Below are 21,889 nucleotides of genomic sequence, written 5' to 3' on the forward strand. Positions count from 1 at the left end.
CAAATCACTAAGGGATCGGTAAGGGAAGGGCTTTTTCCGTTCAGTTAGTGCATCAGTTAGTCCACTGCAGTGCCCCCTAGGGTGCCCGTTTGGTGTCCTGGCATGTCAGGGGGACCAGTGCACTACGAATGTTGGCTCCTCCCATGGCCAAATGACTTGGATTTGGTCGTTTTTGAGATGGGTGTCTGTGGTTTCCATTATCGCCGAAAACCAGCGATGACCATCTCTAAGGTCGACCATCTCAACATTTATGTCGACCATTTCTAAGGTCGACCTAAATGTTGAGATTTGGGCGTCCCCAAAATGAAAGCTGGACGCCCTTCGCGGGGACATCCTGCGAGGACGCCCTCAGGAAAACTTGGGCGCCCTGTTCGATTATGCCCCTCCAAGTTACCTCATGTGCCCAAATCTGTGTGCCACAGGTTAGAGGTTGTAGCACCTCCATGTCCCAGGGGTTAGGAGCCAGAACACAGGTGAAAAACTTGCTTGGCCTCTCTCAGCCTTCCATTTCTCACAGGCTGTGGATTGGAATTTGAATTATGCTTGACCCAGCTCCAGGCTTCACATGTAGATCAATTCACATCAGAACCCCACTTCAAGGGTCCTACATCATGTCTCACATGTTAGAGACTAAAACGCCTGCAGTAACCAATACTCCATCTCGTAGGTTACACATTTAATCATGTGTCATGATTCCATTTCTATGGGCTATAGATTGGATGAGAATAGATATGACAACCTCACCAGCGTCATGTCCTACAAGTTAGAGGCTCAGTTCATATCAGTAACCTATAAAGGGATCCAGTTCCATGTCTCAGAGGATAAGGGTAAGAACAGAGGTCAAACCCATGGCAGTGGGTTCCATGCTGCACCAGCAGGTCCACTTCAGCTGGCTATCGCTATGCCTCACCAGTGAGAGATCAGAACACACATCAAAACCTCCCCATCTTAGGGTCCAGGACCATGTCCCACAGGTTAGCAAACAGAAACAATTAAAAGAGTACCCCCCTCCCGACCAGGATCCAAACCAGCTCTCCGTCTTTGTGATTAGGGAACCGAAAACAGATAGCAGTCCCATCTCAGGGGCCCAGCAACATGTCATACAGTGACAGCCTTTGGGGGTGTGGAGGGAACCAATAAGCAGCAACAAGAAGTAGCATTGGAGAAATGCACTGTAGAATGTGTAAGGAAAAGGGTTGGTCGTGATGGTTCCCTGATGAGACCTTGATGAAAAAGAATGCAGAGAATAGCTATGTGTGACACACTCAAGTTGGGAAGTGGATGAAGAGATGAGTGGGACAGATTGATGTAGGCTGAGGACAGAGGTGAGTAAACCACAAAAAGATAAAGTGACAGGTCAGAAAGAGTGAGGGTGTCAGAGGCAGGATTAGAACCTTTTCACTTATTTGAGCCTTTTCTCTCCCCAGGATGACTTAGTGTGGGCTTACTATGATGGCAAGCTGGTGGCTGGCTTTCCCCGGAGGATCAGTGAGGAGTTCCCTGGTGTTCCTGGACACCTAGACTCAGCTGTGGAGTGTCCCTCGGGAGAATGCAAGTCAGACACTGTCCTCTTCTTCAAGGGTACGAAACATGGCAGGTTGGCAGCAGGGGGTGCTGCTGGCAGAGAGACGACTATTTTGATTTGAGTATTCCTAATTTTCCTTCTCATTAGCGCCTCTTCCTGGCCTGTGATTCCACTTACTTGTCTTTAGCTAAGCTCATGGAATCAACCTCTCAGAAAACTGCGATAGTACTTGATGGCCAGGAATTAAATATCATATGTTCACTTCATCAGAACTAGGCAGCAGTGGCGTACCAAGGGGGGGGGGGGCGGTCCGCCCTGGGTGCACGCCACTGGGGGGGTGCCGCGGCGCGCGCCTGCTCTGAGATCGCTGGTTTCGCGCGTTCGCTGCAGCTCCCTGTTCCGGGTCAGAGGGAGCTGCAGCGAACGCGTGAAGTCAGGGAACTCTGAGCAGGCGCGCGCTGCGGCACCCCCCCAGCGGCGTGCACCCAGGGGGGGGTCCGCGCTACATCATGGGGGGGGGGTGCTGCACCGGGGGGGGGGGGGGGGTCCGCACTGCATCGGGGGGGGGGGGGGGGGGGGTGCTGCACCCGGGGGGCCCCCCCGGGTGTCCGCCCCCCTAGGAACGCCACTGCTCAGTAGTGAGGTGAGATGCACATGTAGCGTTTCATAAAAACATAAAAATAGCCATATTGGGTCAGACCAATGGTCCATCTTGCCCATTATCCTGCTTTCAACAGTGGCCGATCCAGGATCTCAAGTGCACCCAGGGGGTACCTGGCAGAAACCCAAAAAGTAGCAACATTCCATGATACCAATCTCAGGGCAAGCAGTGGCTTCCCCATGTCTACTATGGACTTTTCCTCCAGGAACTTGTCCAGACCTTTCTTATGCTAACCGCTGTTACCACATCCTCCGGCAATGAGCTCCAGAGCTTATTCATTCAGTGAAAAAATATTTCCTCCTATTTGTTTTAAAACTATTTCCATGTAACTTCATTGAGTGCCCCCTACTCTGAACTTTTTGAAAGAGTAAAAAATCGATTCACTTCTACTCGTTCTACACCATTCAGGATTTTAAAGACCTCAGTCATATCTCCCCTCAGCTGTCTCTTTTCCAAATTGAAGAGCCCTGACCTCTTTAGCTTTTCTCATATGAGAGGAATTCCATCCCCTTATCATTTTGGTTGCTTTTCTTTGAATCTTTTCTAATTCTGCTCTATGTTTTTTTTGAGAATGGAGCACAATACTCAAGATGAGGTCGCACCATGGAGCATTACAGAGGCATTATAGTACTCTTGGTCTCAGGGCCGACGACACTGGTCCGGGCCCGGGGCAAGGCCGCCCCCAGGGCCCCGCCCCTGCTGCCCTCACCCCCCCCCGCCCCCCAGAGGTCACCGCCGCCGCTCCCCCCTCCACCCCCCCCCCCGAGGTCGCTGCCGCTCCCCCCTCCATCTGCCACCGGGCCAGGCCCCCTGCATTGAAATCGTAGTCTCACCTCCGTGTAAGCAGCGCTGCAGACAGCAGAACGCCTCCCTTCAGCCCTCCTTCCCTCCTTGCATCCCGTTCTCGCAGAAGTTACGTCAGACGAGGGCGAGACACAGGGAGGGAAGGAGGGCCGAAGGGAGGCGTTCTGCTGCCTGCAGCGCTGCTTTCACGGAGGTGAGACTGCGATTTCAATGCAGGGGGCAGGTGGTCGACGATGGAGGGCGGGTGGGACTGCGGCGCCGGGCCCCCCTTGGAGGCCCGGGCCTGGGGAATTTTGTCCCCCCTGCCCCCCCTCTCAGCAGCTATGCTTGGTCTTATTTACCAAGCCCTTCCTAATAATTTCTAGCATCCTGTTTGCTTTTTTTTGGCTGCTGCCGCACACTGAGCAGAAGATTTCAGCGTATTGTCTAAAATGACACCTAGATCTTTTGGGTGCTGGCTCCCAAGGTAGACCCTAGCATTTGGTAACTAAGTTTCATATTATTCTTCCCATGTGCTTCGCTTGCATTTGAACATAAAATTTGATCTGCTATTTGGATGCCCAGGTCTTCCAGTTTCCTAAGCTGTTCCTGCAGTTAAGTACATAAGTAATGCCACACTGGGAAAAGACCAAGGGTCCATCGAGCCCAGCATCCTGTCCACGACAGCGGCCAATCCAGGCCAAGGGCACCTGGCAAGCTTCCCAAACATACAAACATTCTATACATGTTATTCCTGGAATTGTGGATTTTTCCCAAGTCCATTTAGTAGTGGTTTATGGACGTCCTTTAGGAAACGGTCTAACCCTTTTTTAAACACTGCCAAGCTAACCACCTTCACCACGTTCTCCGGCAACGAATTCCAGAGTTTAATTACGCGTTGGGTGAAGAAAAATTTCTCCAATTTGTTTTAAATGTACTACACTGTAGTTTCATCGCATGCCCCCTAGTCCTAGTATTTTTGGAAAACGTGAACAGACGCTTCACATCCACCTGTTCCACTCCACTCATTATTTTATATACCTCTATCATGTCTCCCCTCAGCCGTCTCTTCTCCAAGCTGTATAGCCCTAGCCTCCTTAGTCTTTCTTCATAGGGAAGTCATCCCATCCCCGTTATCATTTTAGTCGCCCTTCGCTACACCTTTTCCAAATCCAGTATATCTTCACAGTCTGCATTTGTTTTTAACAACTTTGAATAGTTTTGTGTCATCTTCAAATGTAATCACCTCACTCATCATTCCAATTTCCAGATCATTTATGGTTCAACATTTTTATTGAAGACCAACCAACCAGAACACTTTTAACAATATGAATATACAAAGATTCCAATATGAAGATATATACAATAAAAACAAAATGATGCAGTCCGTCATCAAACTTTTAACTTTTCATCTCCACCCTATCCTTCTGTTTTTATGTTTAAATGATTTCTAGTATTATGAACCACCTTGCAGCACTTAAACCACAATCTTGCAGAATACAAATGTGTTAACCAATCATTTTGTACGTGCTCAACATAATACAATCAACTATCCAAGTGAATTCAACCAATTTTCTCCCCTCCCCAACCCCTATAGATTCCAGATCATTTATAAAAATGTTAAATAGCACCAGTCCCAGTACAGATCCCTATGGCACACCACTATTCACTCTCCTCCATTGAGAAAATTGCCATTTAACACTGTCCGTTGTTTTTTGGCCCATAACCAATCCGTAATCCATAACAGAACATTGCTTCATATGCCATGACTCTACTTTTCTCAGGTGTCTCTCATGAGGAAGTTTATTACTACTTTTTAATTTGTTGATTTGGCTCAGTACATCTTGCAGGTTCACAGAGATTTATTTCAGGTCCTCTGCATCATCATTCTTGAAAACTACAGGTAGATCTCTTACATCTTTTTCCGTAAAGATCGAAGCAAAGAATTCATTCAGTTTCTCCACTATGGCCTTGTCTTCCCTTAGTGCCCCTTTTGCTCCTTCATGATCTAATGGTCCCACAAATTCTCTCACAGGCTTTCTGCTTCTGATGTACCTGAAAAAGTTGTTACTGTAAGTTTTTACCTCCACGGCGAGTTTCTCTTCATATTCTCTTTTAGCCTTCTTTATCAATGCTTTGCATCTAGCTTGACAGTGCTTATGTTGCTTCTTATTTTCTTCATTCAGATCCTTTTTCCATTCTTTGAAAGATGTTCTTTTGGATCTAATAGTCTCTTTCACTTCACCTTTTAACCTTGCTGGCTGTCGTTTGCTCTTCTTTCCACTTTTGTAAATATGTGGAATACATCTGGTCTGGGCTTCCAAGATGGCATTTTTAAACAACGTCCATGCCTGATTTAAAGTCCTACATGCAAATACAAGTGAACAGCTAGGATGCACACTTAATCTTATGATAAATTGGAGAAAAAGACCTCAGATGTTGCAAGAAACTTACACCAACCTTATTGTTTGCTAGGTTGGGGGAAAAGTCTTTAGCGACAATTCAGTCATAGGTCAAAAAACATGCTTAGTTCATTTATTACAATCAATTTTTTCAACCAAAGTTTTTAAAACTATTTTATGGTTATTTTTTAAATTATATTTTGAAATCATTTGCAGGTTCTTTTCTTTATATATATTAGGTTATCAATAGAAATCAAACAAAATAAAACATGGAAAAGAAAATAAGATGATACCTTTTTTATTGGACATAACTTAATACATTTCTTGATTAGCTTTCAAAGGTTGCCCTTCTTCCTCAGATCGGAAATAAGCAAATGTGGTAGCAGATAGTATATATAAGAGAAACATCAAAGCATTACTTTGACTGACAAGGTGGGAGGGTGGGGGTGGGTAGGAGGTATGCATGGGGACATCAAAGCATATCATTGATATTCTAACAGGATGGGTGTGGATAGGTGAGGGGAGGGTGATCAACAGAGACATACAGCTTTATGGTTTATAATGGGCTAGGAACCCCAGATCCTTATTAAGTCCTGTTTGTTGGGTGTCAAAATATTCAATCATTCTTATTTCAAAGGTCTTACGTTCCTGTATTGTTTTAAAATTACCTTTCAGTATTCTTACTGCATGCATACCTCCTACCCACCCCCACCCTCCCACTCTGTCAGACAATCAAAGTAATGCTTTGATGTTTCTCTGATATATACTATCTGCTACCACATTTGCTTATTTCCGATCTGAGGAAGAAGGGCAACCTTCGAAAGCTAATCAAGAAATGTATTAAGTTATGTCCAATAAAAAAGGTATCATCTTATTTTCTTTTCCATGTTTTAATTTTGTTTGATTTCTATTGATTACCTTTAAGAGTGGACTAACACGGCTACCACACCTCTCTACTTTATATATATTGAAATGAGGTTTGCAGGCAACACACTTTCTTTCACATAGAGATCAACTTCTCAGAAATGAGAAAGAAACTCTTTTTTTTATCCCCAATTATCAAAAAATGTTGTTGATCTCTATTTTGAGCAGTGTGGAGTGACCCCGACAGGCGCCCATTTCACTGTAGCTTCGTCAAGGGATCATGTCGATGGTCACTCACAAACACACGCTTTGAATGTAACATAGTAACATAGTAGATGATGGCAGAAAAAGACCTGCACGGTCCATCCAGTCTGCCCAAGAAGATAAATTCATATGTGCTACTTTTTTATTTGTACTGTCCTCTTCAGTGCACAGACCGTATAAGTCTGGCCAGCCCTATCCCCGCCTCCCAACCACCAACCCTGCCTCCCCACCACCAGCTCTGGCACAGACCCTATAAGTCTGCCCAGCACTATCCCTGCCTCCATGCTTTCATGCAGTAAAACATTGATTGCAATAAATGAACTAAGGATGTTTTTTGACCTATGATTGAATTGTAGCTAAAGACTTTTTTCCCAACCTATCAACAATAAGGTTGGTGTAAGTTTCTTGCCACATCTGTGAGGTCTTTTCCTCCAGTTTATTATAAGATTAAGTGTGGATTCTAGCTGTTCATTTGTATTTGCATGGTTGACATATTAGAGTGTGAACATTATTACCATGTTTTTGCTATTAAGTGATTTAAAGACTTAACCTTTGCAGCTGATACTTTTCGCTACTTTTTAACCATTTTCTTAATTTTGTCACAGTTGCCCTTTGGAAAATCCAGTGCTGCTATAGTAGATTTCCTTTGCGACTTCACTCCAGATATTAGCTCAGATTTGATCATGTTATGATCACTGTTTCCCAATGGACCCAAAATTTACCATTCATCGTTCACAAAAATCTCTCATGTGTTACTAACTCTTTCCCACAAGCAACAAACTTAATTGACAGAAAGAAATTACCTGGGGTTCCTTTATCATGAATCAGGAGCAGAATGTGACGATGCTGGTCCACCTCCAGGAGGTGCTTCTGTTTCAGGATCCCTGGGCAATGAGCAGTGTCTCAGTCCCTGCTGAGATCCCTGGGTAATGATACAGTGTCTCACTCCCTGGTGAGATCCCTGAACAATGAGACAATGTGTCATTCTCTGGTGAGATTCCTGGATAATGATACAGTGTCTCACTCCCTGGTGAGATCCCTGAACAATGAGACAATGTGTCATTCTCTGGTGAGATTTCTGGGTTACTGAGGGAGTGTGTTACTCTGTGGTGAGATTCCTGGGTTATTGAGACAGAGTGTTACTCTCTGCTGAGATCCCTGGGTAATAAGACAGTCAAGCTCATTTTCAAAGCACTTAGCCTCCCAAAGTTCCATAGAAACCTATGGAACTTAGCCTCCCTGGCTTTAAAAATATGCCTCTGTGTGTCACTCCCTGGTAAGATACCTGGATAATGAGGCAGTATGTCACTCTCTGGGAGAATTGGAGATATCTAGCCATACTGTACCTCTATTCTCTTTGCAGAGGGTTCAGTGTACGTTTACGTCCTCGGTGAGACCCCTGCAGTGAAGAAGAGGGCTTGGCCCTTACCTCAAAGCTGCTCAGCTGCTGTTCGCTGGTTGGAGAAGTATTACTGCTTCCATGGTGTCAACTTTACTCGTTTCACCCCTGTGTCCTTTGAGATTCCTCTTGGCTACCCTCTAGATACCCGGGACTACTTCATCCACTGTCCTGGCAGAGGTAAGGTTCAACAGTGACCCGGCAAGATCTTAGCCTCTCCCATCCTGTGCTTGTGATGTACACTCAGAAGAGAGGGGGCAGGACTGGATTAAGGCATATGCAAATTAGTTAGTGCCTAGGGCCCAAACATTTAAGATGAACCCTGTCAGTTGGGCTACTTCAAAGGGGTGAAAGGCAGATCTTTACCCCCAATATGTTGGCTAATAGTAGAGATATGAGGGGAAAGGGAAATGGGACTTGATATACTGCCTTTCTGAGGTTTTTTGCAACTACATTCAAAGTGGTTTACATATATTCAGGTACTTATTTTGTACCAGGAGCAATGGAGGGTTAAGTGACTTGTCCCAGAGTCACAAGGAGCTGCAGTGGGACTCAAACTCGATTCCCCAGGATCAAAGTCTGCTGCACTAACCACTAGGCTACTCCTCCACTAGCAACATTCCATGTAGAAGCCTGCCCTTGCAGATCAGCATTTCGGCCGCGCAGGCTTCTCTTTCTGTGAGTCTGACATCCTGCACATAAGTTCAGGACGTCAGACTCACAGAAACAGAATCCTGCGCAGCTGCGTTGCTGATCTGCCAGGGCCGGCATCTACATGGAATGTTGCTAGTGGAATAGTAACATTCCATGTAGAATCTCAAATAGTAGCAACAGAATCTCAATAGTAGCAACATTCCATCTAGAATCTGCAATAGTAGCTACATTCCATGTAGAATCTCCAATAGTAGCAACATTCCATGTAGAATCTACAAATAGTAGCAACATTCCATTTAGAATCTATAGAAATCAAACAAAATAAAACATGGAAAAGAAAATAAGATGATACCTTTTTTATTGGACATAACTTAATACATTTCTTGATTAGCTTTCGAAGGTTGCCTTTCTTCGTCAGATCGGAAATAAGCAAATGTGCTAGCTGACAGTGTATATAAGTGAAAACATTCAAGCATTACTATGACAGTCTGACAGGGTGGGAGGATGGGGGTGGGTAGGAGGTATGCATGGGGACATCAAAGCATATCATTGATATTCTAACAGGATGGGTGTGGATAGGTGAGGGGTGGGGTGATCAACAGAGACATACAGCTTTATGGTTTATAATGGGCTAGGAACCCCAGATCCTTGTTAAGTCCTTTCTGTTGGGTGTTAAACTATTGAATCATTCTGACTTCAAAGGTCTTACGTTCTTGTATGGTTTTAAAGTTACCTTTCAGGATTCTCACTGTGAAGTCACTGGTACAGTGTCCTGGTCCTGTAAAATGCTGACCAACAGGCGTGGGAGCCCTACTGGCACCAGTATTGTTCATGTGATGTCTATGTAAATTGAATCTTGTCTTAAGCATCTGGCCTGTTTCTCCAATATAGCATCCTTCGTTACATTTTTTACACTGAATGATATATACCACATTGGAAGATGAGCAAGTGAAAGATCCCTTTATGTTGAATATCTTTCCTTTGTGGATGACTGTGGGGTCCTGTGAAATATTTTGGCATAGTTTGCAACTGGATAAATTACAGGGAAGTGTGCCCTTCTGTTCCTTTTCAGTCTGTGATGGAAGTTTACTTCTGATTAGCTTGTGTTTTAAGTTGGGTGGCTGTCGGAAGGCCAGTACTGGTGGGGATGGGAATATCTCTTTCAGTAATTCATCCTCCTGGAGTATAGGTTGTAGATCTCTTATGATTTTCCTCAGTTTTTCCAGCTCTGGGTTGTATGTCACTACAAGGGGGGTTCTGTCTGTGGATTTTTTCTCCTTGTACTGTAGCAGATTCTCCCTGGGTGTTTTGAGGGAGGAGGCAATATTCTTGGAGATTATTTTGGGGTTGTAGCCTTTCTGTTTGAAGGATGCAGTCAGGCTTTTAAGGTGTCTGTCTCTGTCCCCTGGGTCAGAGCAGATACAGTGGTATCTTGTGGCTTGGCTGTAAATGATGGATCTTTTTGTATGTGAAGGATGGAAGCTGGAGTTGTGGAGGTAGCTGCATCTGTCTGTGGGTTTCTTGTATATAGATGTTTGTATACAGCCATCACTGATTGAGACCGTGGTGTCCAAAAAATTGACTTTTTCTGGGGAGTAGTCAATTTTGAATCTGATTGTAGGATGGTATGTATTGAAGGAATAGTAAAATTGTTTCAGAGTTTCTTCCCCCTCCGTCCAAATCATAAAAATGTCATCGATGTACCGGTAGTATTTTAGAGGTTTGGTCTGCTATGTATTCAGAAATGTCTCTTCCAGCTAAGCCATAAAAAGGTTGGCATATTGGGGTGCTGTCCTGGTGCCCATCGCAGTGCCCATTATTTGTAGATCGATATCATTGTTAAAACGGAAGTAGTTGTGAGTTAAAATGAATTTGATTAATATTGTAATAGTTTCTGGTGAGTATTGATGGTCCAGTGTGGATTTTTTTAGGAGTCTGAAATAGGGAAAAGGAAATGGGACTTGATATACCACCTTTCTGAGTTTTCTTGCAGCTACATTCAAAGGGGTTTACATATATTCAGGTACTTATTTTGAGCAGGAACAGACCCAGAGCCATTGCTCTGATGCCCCCCAGGAGGTCTTTCTGTTTATCTTGACCATCCCTTATGTGCTGTCTTCTAGCGGGGCAGCAGAGGTTGGCTCACAGTACTTCTTCCCTACTGCTGCCACCTGGACTGCTGGCTTTCATCTCACTGGGTGGGGTGTCTAGTCTCACAGGAGCTTCCAGCCTGGCACAGTTCACAGAGGAAAGTTGGTAGAGGAGGAGGCAGCAGTATGAAAGAAGTAACTGTGAGCCCTCTGGGGCTAGGAAAACAGCCAGAGTAGCTGAATGTAACTCACCTTAAGCCAATGTGGAAAAGGTGTGAGTTAAATCCCAAATTCCTGCTGTCTGGTGAGGATCAAGTGATTGTGGGAGGATAAGGAAGGTGAAATGGTTATGCCTAGGAGTTGGGAGGGATGTTTTATCAATGTATTTCTTGTGGTGGTGGTGTTGGGAGGGGCAACAGGGTCCATTACAGGATTCATCCTGCCCTGAGATCCAGTAAAGTGAATTTTACAGAGTAACTCCGTCCGTGTACACTTTCTCTTAAGATATTCACTTGCGGCTGATGCTCAAGGAAAAGAACAATGCCGAAATTTCAAATAGTGCCAGGATTAGAGGATAGTCCATAAATCTAACTGGTAGGAGATTTTCTGCTGTGGAACTTAATGCTGAGAGATATGGGCAAAGGTTGACAGTAAGGATTGCATAAGTTTCTGAAGGACAGATCCATCAATAGATATTAGCCAGGTAGATCTGGGTATGACTTCTGGGAATAATGAGAACAGGGAAGGGATCTATGGATACTCTCAACAAAATCCAGATAGACCGCCAGAGGGGATTCTGGTTTTGGTGAATCACTGTTTTTTTCTCAACACAACACTTCTAACATCTAACAGAGCTGGTAGTGGGAGGCGGGGCTGGAGGTTGGGAGGCGGGGAGAGTGCGGGGCAGACTTATACGGTCTGTGCCAGAGCCGGTGGTTGGGAGGCGGGACTGGAGGTTGGGAGGCGGGGATAGTGCGGGGCAGACTTATACGGTCTGTGCCAGAGCCGGTGGTTGGGAGGCGGGACTGGAGGTTGGGAGGCGGGGATAGTGCGGGGCAGACTTATACGGTCTGTGCCAGAGCCGGTGGTTGGGAGGCGGGACTGGAGGTTGGGAGGCGGGGATAGTGCGGGGCAGACTTATACGGTCTGTGCCAGAGCCGGTGGTTGGGAGGCGGGGCTGGAGGTTGGGAGGCGGGGATAGTGCGGGGCAGACTTATACGGTCTGTGCCAGAGCCAGTGGTGGGAGGCAGGACTGGAGGTTGGGAGGCGGGGATAGTGCGGGGCAGACTTATACAGTCTGTGCCAGAGCTGGTGGTTGGGAGGCGGGGCTAGAGGTTGGGAGGCGGGGATAGTGCGGGGCAGACTTATACGGTCTGTGCCAGAGCCAGTGGTGGGAGGCGGGACTGGAGGTTGGGAGGCGGGGATAGTGCGGGGCAGACTTATACGGTCTGTGCCAGAGCCGGTGGTTGGGAGGCAGGGCTGGAGGTTGGGAGGCGGGGATAGTGCGGGGCAGACTTATATGGTCTGTGCCAGAGCCAGTGGTGGGAGGCGGGACTGGAGGTTGGGAGGCGGGGATAGTGCGGGGCAGACTTATACGGTCTGTGCCAGAGCCGGTGGTTGGGAGGCAGGGCTGGAGGTTGGGAGGCGGGGATAGTGCGGGGCAGACTTATACGGTCTGTGCCAGAGCCAGTGGTGGGAGGCGGGACTGGAGGTTGGGAGGCGGGGATAGTGTGGGGCAGACTTATACGGTCTGTGCCAGAGCCGGTAGTGGGAGGCGGGGCTGGAGGTTGGGAGGCGGGGATAGTGCGGGGCAGACTTATACGGTCTGTGCCAGAGCCGGTGGTTGGGAGGCGGGGATAGTGCGGGGCAGACTTATACGGTCTGTGCCAGAGCCAGTGGTGGGAGGCGGGACTGGAGGTTGGGAGGCGGGGCTAGTGCTGGGCAGACTTATACGGTCTGTGCCCTGAAGAGCACAGGTACAAATCAAAGTAGGGTATACACAAAAGTAGCACACATGAGTTGTCTTGTTGGGCAGACTGGATGGACCGTGCAGGTCTTTTCTGCCGTCATCTACTATGTTACTATGTTACTATAAACGTCTCTTCTCTTACAGGTCACGGCTTTGAAACCCGGAGAAATTACACCTTCTTGTCAGTCAAAGATCGATGCAGTAACAGGTCTTTCGATGCCTTTAGCTCAGACGACTCCGGCAGGACCTATGCATTCCGAGGTGAGGCAGCAACGGGACATGATGCATGAGGACTGCAGAAAAACAACATTACTCAAAGTGCCTGTATTTATTGGGAGAGTCAATGCCACATCTGCTTAGTCCTTTTCTGTTGTTTATTCTGCCCTATATTTATTGGGGGAGTCATTTCTAGGTCTACTCAGCTCATTCTTCCCTACATTTACTGGGGGAGTTATTTGCCGTCCTTTTCTCTTCTTGTCACGTTGCTGGCATCAACATTTAAAAAGTAGATAGAGCAGCTTTTAAACTAGAAACGGGGGAAAGGCTGACAGTTTCTCAAAAGCACATGGTTTGGAACAAGGTATCTTTAACAGATATCACCAAAACAGGGAAGATACGGCAACCTGATAGTGAGGTTGCAATAAAGACCGTAGTAGATCAGGAGTAATAAACAACAAACACATTTTAAAGATTGCAAATTATCATTGTCAAACTGCTGAACAAGATGTAAATAGTAACAGCAAACATTGATTGAAATGTTTGTATGCAGATGCCAGAAGCCTAAGAAATAAGGAGAGAGTTAGAATATATTGCACTAAATGAAAAATTAGATATAATAGGCATCTCTGAGACCTGGTGGAAGGAGGATAACCAGTGGGACACTGTCATACCGGGGTACAAATTATATCGTAGTGATAGGGTGGACCGAATTGGTGGAGGGGTAGCATTGTATATTAAAGAGAGCCTTAAATTAAATAGATTGAAAATTCTGCAGGAAACAAAACACTTCTTGGAATCACTGTGGATTGAAATTCCATGTGTAAAGGGGAAAAGGATAGTGATAGGAGTGTACTACCGTCCGCCTGGCCAGGATGAACAGACGGATGCAGAAATGTTAAAGGAAATTAGGGACGCAAACAAACTGGGCAACACGATAATAATGGGTGATTTCAATTACCCCGATATTGATTGGATAAATGTAACATCGGGACATGCTAGGCAGGTAAAATTCCTTGGCGAAATCAAGGACTTCTTTATGGAGCAGCTGGTACAGGAGCCGACAAGAGAATAATTCTAGACCTAGTCCTTAGAGGAGCGCATGATCTGGTGCGGGAGGTAATGGTGCCGGAGCCGCCTGATAACAGTGATCATAATATGATCAGATTTGATATTAGCTTTGAAGTAAGTATACATAGGAAATCAAATACATTAGCGTTTAACTTTAAAAAAGGAGACTATGATAAAATGAGAAGAATGGTGAAAAAAAAAACTTAGAGGAGCGACTGCGAGGGTCAAAAATTTACATCAGGCGTGGATGCTGGTCAAAAACACCATCCTGGAAACCCAGGCCAAATATAAAGGAGGGAGGAAGACCAAATGACAGCCAACATGGTTAAAAAGTGAGGTGAAGGAAGCTATTAGAGCTAAAAGAAAATCCTTCAGAAAATGGAAGAAGGAACCGACTGAAAATAATAAGAAACAGCATAAGAAATGTCAAGTCAAATGCAAAGCGCTGATAAGGGAAGGCTAAGAGGGACTGTGAAAAAAAGATTGCATTATAGGCAAAAACACATAGTAAGATTTTTTTTAGGTATATTAAAAGGAAGAAGCCGGCAAAAGAATCGGTTAGATCACTAGATGACCGAGGGGTAAAAGGGGCGATCAAGGAAGACAAAGCCGTAGCAGAGAGATTAAATGAATTCTTTGCTTCAGTCTTCACCGTGGAAGATTTGGGAGTGATACCGGTGCCAGAAATGATATTTTAAAAAAATTTTTGTTACATTTGTACCCCGTGCTTTCCCACTCATAGCAGGTTCAATGCGGCTTACATATTATATACAGGTACTTATTTGTACCTGGGGCAATGGAGGGTTAAGTGACTTGCCCAGAGTCACAAGGAGCTGAAGTGGGAATTGAACCAAGTTCCCCAGGACCAAAGTCCACCACGCTAACCACTAGGCCACTCCTCCACTGACGAGTTGGAAAAACTGAATGAAATCTCTATAAACCTAGAGGATGTAATGGAGCAATTTGACAAATTGAAGAGCAGCAAATCTCCTGGACCGGATGGTATTCATCCCAGCGTACTGATAGAACTGAAAAATGAACTGGCGGAACTATTGTTAGTAATATGTAATTATCTTTAAAATCGAGCGTGGTACTGGAAAATGGAAGAAGGATCCAACCAAAAATAAGCATAAGAAATGGCAAGTCAAATGCAAAGCACTGATAAGGAAGGCAAAGAGAAACTTTGAAAAGAAGATTTTGTTGGAGGCAAAAACACATAGGGGGTCTTTCACTAAGCTGTGGTAGCGACTTTAGCGTGTGGTAGAAATCGGCTGGTGGTAAATGCCAAGACACCCATAGGAATACAATGGACATCTCGTGTTTACCACCAGCTGATTTCTACCAGAAGCTACGAATACGACCGAGGCTTAGTAAAATCTTTTTAGGTATATTAGAAGCAAAAGAATCAGTTGGGTGCTAGATGGCTGAGAGGTAAAAGGGGCACTCAAAGAAGACAAGACCATAGAGGAGAGACTAAGAGGGGCATAATCGAACGGGGCGCCCAAGTTTTCATGAGGGCGTCCTCGCAGGACGTCCCTGCGAAGGGGTGGGGAAACCCGTATTATCGAAACGAAAGATGGGCGTCCATCTTTCGTATCGATAATACGGTCGGGGACGCCAAATCTCAACATCCTAAATGTTGAGATGGTCGACCTTAGAGATGGTTGTCCCCGGTTTTCAGCCATAATGGAAACCGAGGATGCCCATCTCAAAAACGACCAAATCCGAGCCCTTTGGTCATGGGAGGAGCCAGCATTTGTAGTGCACTGGTCCCCCTCACATGCCAGGACACCAACCGGGCATCCTAGGGGGCACTGCAGTGGACTTCACAAATTGCTCCCAGGTGCATAGCTCCCTTACCTTCTGTGCTGAGCCCCCCAACCTCCCCCCCCCAAAACCCACTACCTACAACTGTACACCACTACCATAGCCCTAAGGGGTGAAGGGGGGGCACCTACATGTGGGGACAGTAGGTTTCAGGTGGCTTTTGGAGGGCTCACATTTACTACCACAAGTGTAACAGGTAGGGGGGATGGGCCTGGGTCCGCCTGGCTGAAGTGCACATTATCCCAAACAGAGTTCAGGTTCAATATGGCTTACAATCCTGTTATAAGCAGGTGCTATCTCTGTCCCTAGAGGGTTTACAATCTTGGTTTTTGTACCAGGGGCAATGGAGGGTTAGGTGGCTTGCCCAGGGTCACAGGGAGCAGCAGTGGGAATAAAACCCACGATGTTGGGCTCAAAGCAGGGGCGTAGCCATGGGTGGGCCTGGACGGGCCCAGGCCCACCCATTTTCCCTCCAGGCCCGCCCATCCGCATTGCTGTCTCTATCCCTTTTGTCCCACGGAGGCAGCGCTTCCTTCCTGCCCTGTCTTCTCCCGAAGCTCCGCTGCATCGGTCCCTCCCTGCAAGTAGAATCCTCCTTCGCCGGTCGCGCTGCGCTGCCATGCAATTGCACACGCAGCTACGCTCCTCCCCCTGCCGCATCTATCTGGCTCTCTGTGATGCACTTCCTGTTTAGGGCCGGATGAACGCGGCAGGGGGAGGAGCGAAGCTGCGTGTGCATGGCAGCACAGCGCGACCGGCGAAGGAGGATTCCACTTGCAGGGGACCGATGCAGTGGAGCTTCGGGAGAAGACAGGACAGGAAGGAAGTGCTGCCTCCATGGGACAAAAGGGATAGAGACAGTGCGAAGGATGCGGATGGGCGGACCTGCAGGAAAAATGGCTGAGCTGCTGGGACATGGGAGGGAGAGGAGGAAGGGACTTGAGGGAAGGGAGAGAGCCGCTGGGACATGGGAGCATTGGAGCCGACTCTGTGGGTGCTGTGGGTGCTTGAGCACCCCCAATATTGAGAAAATTACTTGTATCTGTCCAGGGAAGGCTTATTTCCATTGGGCTTAGCACCCCCATTAATTTTGAAAAGTTGGCTCCTATGCATGGGAGGGAGAGGAAGAAGGGACTGGAGGGAAGGGAGAGAGCCGCTGGACATGGGAGGATAGGGAGAGAAAGAGGGGAGATGGATGGAAGGATGCAGAGAGAAAGGGGAGAGACTGGAAGAATGTGGAGAGAGAGAGAGAGAGAGAGAGAGAGAGAGAGAGAGAGGGGAGACTGAACAGAAAAGGGTAGAGAGATAGAGACACTAGATGGAAGGATCAGGAGAGAGGGTAGATGGGTGAAAGGATGAGGAGAGAAAGAGGGAAGACACTGGATGGAAGGGTAGGGAGAAAAAGGAGACGCTGGATGCAAAAGAAAGAGGGGAGCTGCTGGATGGAAAGAGGGAGAGGACAGAGTAGGGAAAGACTGGAGAATAAGAGGAAGGGGCATGTGGAGAACCAGGGTGAGGAAAAGATGAAAAGCCATAGGTGGTGAATGGACAGGAAACCCTGGCAAGAGAAAGACGAAGGAAAGCAGAATCTAGAGACTGGGAGCAACACAATGAGAAAAAGTAAATGGCCATACAACAAAGGTAAAGAAAATAATTTTATTTTTAATTTAGGATAAAGTAATATGGTGTTAATAAAGTTTCAGAGACCAATACTTCCTTCCTTAGGTCAGGAGAGGATACCATAACAGCGTTATGCTGACCTGAGGCAGGAGGCTTTGGCCTCTGAAAGCTCATTGAAAAGGGTGTTAGGCTTTTAAATAAATTTTCTGAAACCTGATGCACTGAAAAGCAGCACTTTACCCCTATGTGACAAATGCATTTGATTAGTGTGACTAAATTTTGCTGGGGAAGGGGGAATAGAGAGAAAATTTTGTGCCCACCCACTTTAGGTTCAGGCCCATCCAAAATTGGCAGTCTGGCTATGCCACTGGCTCAAAGTCTGCTGCACTAACCATTAGGCCACTCCTCCACTCTGTGTATTTATTTGGGAGAGTCTCTAAGGGTGTCTCCCTTAATGTGGCTCTTAGGCTGTTGGAAGGGGTCTTATATTTCTGAGATGTTACTGCATCACATCTCTCTCTCTCTGTCCCTCTCTCCTCAGGTAGTTATTTCTTCCGCACGGACAGTAAACGGGATGGTTGGCATGCTTGGCTCCTCAGCCACAACTGGAAAGAACTCAAAGGGAAGATAGATGCAGCTTTTTCCTGGGAAAATAAGATGTATTTTATCCAGGTATCTGTTCTTTCACTTTCTGACCACAAGTTTCCCTCCTGGGATTGGGGTTTTGCTTCCAAACTACACTCCCTTTCTGTGGGCACCGCTCCCCACCCACGTGTTCCTTTCCATCCTTATTTATGTATTTAAAATACGTCTAGTCTGCCTATCCCCAGGTCTAGGTGAGTCACAGAGAAATATATGAAATATGTATCAGGTTCATCCCTGCTTTCTTGCCAGGAGTCTTGTTCAGTTCTTGGGCCCCAATCCCTGCATACTGAGTTCCTGAAATAGTTGTTATTTCTAACCTTGCAGTGTGATCTATCTAATTTGATTGTTATGGGTGATTATAATATACATTTTGAGGCAGTTGTTGTGAATACATTTCTAGCTGAGTTTGTACACGTGGGACTAGCAGGGGTGTAGCCAGACAACAGATTTTGGGTGGGCCTAGGCAAGAAGTGGGTGGGCACCAAGTGTTCTCCCCTTCACCCACCACCAAAAAAAATCTCAGCTGGCGGGAAAACGCTTCTTTCCACCTTAGCAGTCTGCAGCAGGCACGCGCTGAAAACTGAGCATGCGCAGGTGCAGGTATCCTGGAGAATAGTTTTCATTACCATCAGGAGGAAGTCTTCTGCTGGCAGAGCTTGGGATCCCCACCTGTTACCGCTAATACGTGTGCTGCTGTTGGGTGGGCCTGAGCCCTAATTGGGTGGGCCCTGGCCCACCCAGGCCCACCTGTGGCTACGCCACTGGGAACTAGATTCAGTCAGTGCAGTAGCTTGGGTATTATTTTAAATTCTCGTTGAGGCCTTTTTGAGAAAACTGCAGGCATTGTTAGAACCAAATGACTTTAGATTAGAGGTTCAGATGTTGGCTTTGGTTTTACCATACATAGATTATTGTAATATGGCTTACGTTAGCTCTCTTGATGTTTCATTACATCTGCTTCAGTTAGTGCAAAATGCAGCATATCACATCGCTGTGAGTTGGAAGAAACTGGAGCATGTTACTGAGGGTTTATTGAAGTGTTTATGAGTTCTGCAAAGTAGATAATTAAGGAAACGGTTGCTTAAAAATAAGTCAACCCAAACTTTAAGGTGTAAAAAGAGTTTTTGTGTGTGTTGTTGTTGGAAAGGGTGAGAGAAAATGTACATGTGAATGAGTCTTTTCCATTGTTGGAATTTGCTTCCATCTTCCCTGCAACAGAAGAGGAACTTTCTAACCTTTAGAAAGGAATTAAAGACACATTTATGTAGGCTGCTTATAGGTAAGGTAGAATAGCACTTTAACCTGTTGCCTTAGATTTTATGTATTTGAAGTAAAATGTTTTAATTGGAGATTTAATTTTATGTATGTCACTGAGATAGGTGAGTTATAAATCTATCTAGTGAATGAAATGAAACCCTGAAGCTTCCTCTGTAGCTGGAACCTGCATTCATTACTTCTACAGTTCATTCAACTGAGCAGAAGGTTGCCTTCATTGACTGTGCTTGGACCCTCCACCATTTAATCAGAACCAAATGCTGGGTGCAGTGGCGCAGCCACAGGTGGGCCTGGGTGGGCCAGGGCCCACCCATTTAGTGCTCAAGCCCACCCAACAGTAACACACATTTAGCGGTAGCTGATGGGGATCTCAAGCTTGGCCAGCTGAACACTTCCCCCTGATGGTAACAAAAACACTACTCTCCACGATACTGGCACCTGTGCATGCTCAGTTTTCAGCGCATGCCTGCTGCATACTGCCAAGGTGGAAAGAAGCACTTTCCCGCCAGCTTAAATATTTTTTTTGGTGGTGGTTTGGGAGGGGGGAGAACACTTGGTGCCCACCCACTTCTAGCCTAGGCCCACCCAAAGTTTGTTGTCTGGCTACGCCCCTGGCTGGGTGGCACTGGTACCCTCTGTCCCTGGGCAGGAGATCAGTTCCACACCTCTGTCTCCAGGCTAGAGAACCATCGTCCTGCTCTCTGCACAGGTGGGAGAACCGTCTTCTGTCCTCAGGCAAGAGAGCTGCCGAGCTGCCCCCTGTCTCCAGGTACAGAATAGTTACTAAATCCTGTCTTTCTTCCATTTTATTTCTCAGGGATCACAGGTCACTATCTTCCTCTCAGATCAGTTCTACACTCTGGTGCAAGGATATCCCCGCCCCTCGCAGGAAGAGCTGGGTATTGGAGAGCTGGATGCTGCTTTCACCTGCCCCCACTCCTCCCAGCTGTATGTCATCAAAGGTGAGCATCAGCCATTCTATGTGTTCTGCTCACCATTACTGCCTACAGGATTTCATGGGACCCTCCAATAGAAGATTTGGTGGACCTTTGCTGCTTTCCCTTGGCATGAGTGGCACAATTCTCAGTTAAATATACCGCCCTTCATTGATGAACAGACTAGACCGGTTTAGTTCTAGGCTTCCTTGTCAAACAGGTCTTTTCAAGTGATCTCTGGTGGGTGGTGTTTCTTAGAGTCCTATACTTGCCCCCACCTTAGTCAGTCTTTTCCATGCCCTACTGGCTGCCCCTAATCCAAGTTGTTAGTCTATTCCACTTCTTCTACACAGATGACATTGAGTTGCCCGTTACTATAGACTAAGGCTCAGTCAGTCTGGATCCTCTTAACAGCTGTTCTGATGCCACGGCATAGTGGTCAGCACAGCAAAGCTTTTTTTGAACCCAGAGAAATCAGAAGCCACCAGTGCAAGGGATGTTTGTGCAAGATGGTGCCTATATCGCTGGAATCGTTTACCCTTGATAATGCCTTAAGAATATGGAAAGACTTCCTACTATATAAGAGTTGGTTTGAGTAGATATGGCCACCATGATATGGCATAGCCTTCGCAATAGGTTGGGATATAGTATGAGGGATTTAGTAATTGGAGGGGGGGGGGAGTCTGAAGTTTTGAGAACGGTTGGCAGAGTGGGGATGGGGAGGTTGGTTTTTAGGGGTCTAGAGAGTGGGGGAGATATTTTGACGAAATTTAGTTCAGTGACTGTGGCTGTTTATAACGTTTTCTAAAATCTTGAAAAAGATAAAAAGTGGAGATCTTAATTGGCTGTTACGTATGTTGTGGTTTATAATTTACCATCTCTTTTTTGCTTCCATGTCAGGCAATAAGATTCAGATGGTGGATTTGAAGCTGAGCCCTCGTGCCACAGAGCAGGAGAAGGTGATTGTGCATGTTCACGTGGATGGTGCGATGTGTAACACGGAGGGTGTGCATATATTCAGTGGACCATTCTTCTATCGATACACGGATGTCGCTTCACTGCTGAGTGCCAAAGAGCTGCCAGAAGCTCACCGGATTTCTACAGAGATTATGGAGTGCACCCAGTGAGGGGCACAGCCTCATTCCTTCTACCCTCATTACCCCCCCCCCCCCCTTGTTTCATTGGAGTTCTGTACTAACTAGTCCTCTCTCATCATGTAATATCCAGTATCTCTCATGGGAGCCAATTTTTCAAAATTATTTGGGGTGCCAAGACCTAGACATACACAAGGAATTTTCTCAATATTGGGGGTGCTCAAGAACCCACAGCACCCACAGAGCTGGCTCCTATGGTCTCTCTTCTCTTTTCTAGTTATTCTTCACTTTGAATTCATGTTTACCTCTCTGGACACTGGCAAGACTCCATGGAACTGTTTTTAAGTACTCAATAAAGGCCTTGATGAATTAAACCTCACAGTGACTGTCTGTCTCTGTCCAAATATGCAGTAATTAATATTTTCAGTGTGTTTTATTCTGTGTAATACAGACAGCTTGTATTGGAAGTCTGAGCTGGCCTATATTTATTTAGATTTTGCTCAAACCTTTTCAGTAGTAGCTCAAGATGAGTTACATTCAGGTACACTGGATATTGGGAGAGGGTAGGTAAAAGGGGATCTTGGAAGGCACGCAG

At 46.2% G+C, this 21,889-nt stretch overlaps 1 protein-coding gene across 1 annotated transcript in view; it reads left to right on the plus strand.

Annotated features, from left to right (window-relative positions):
• The window catches only part of LOC115468242 (hemopexin-like), a 37,306-nt gene extending 15,633 nt beyond the window's left edge, over positions 1-21,673 (plus strand). Inside the window, exons 5-10 of the mRNA XM_030199782.1 lie at positions 1,428-1,581; positions 7,863-8,078; positions 12,756-12,872; positions 17,887-18,017; positions 20,083-20,227; positions 21,101-21,673. Coding sequence (XP_030055642.1) covers positions 1,428-1,581; positions 7,863-8,078; positions 12,756-12,872; positions 17,887-18,017; positions 20,083-20,227; positions 21,101-21,327 — 990 coding nt within the window. The 3' untranslated portion in view covers positions 21,328-21,673. The remainder of the gene's footprint in view (positions 1-1,427; positions 1,582-7,862; positions 8,079-12,755; positions 12,873-17,886; positions 18,018-20,082; positions 20,228-21,100) is intronic.
• The last annotated feature ends 216 nt before the right edge of the window (positions 21,674-21,889 follow it).

Source organism: Microcaecilia unicolor, chromosome 4 (assembly GCF_901765095.1).
Source record: "Microcaecilia unicolor chromosome 4, aMicUni1.1, whole genome shotgun sequence".
In the NCBI taxonomy this organism is placed as follows: Eukaryota; Metazoa; Chordata; class Amphibia; order Gymnophiona; family Siphonopidae; genus Microcaecilia; species Microcaecilia unicolor.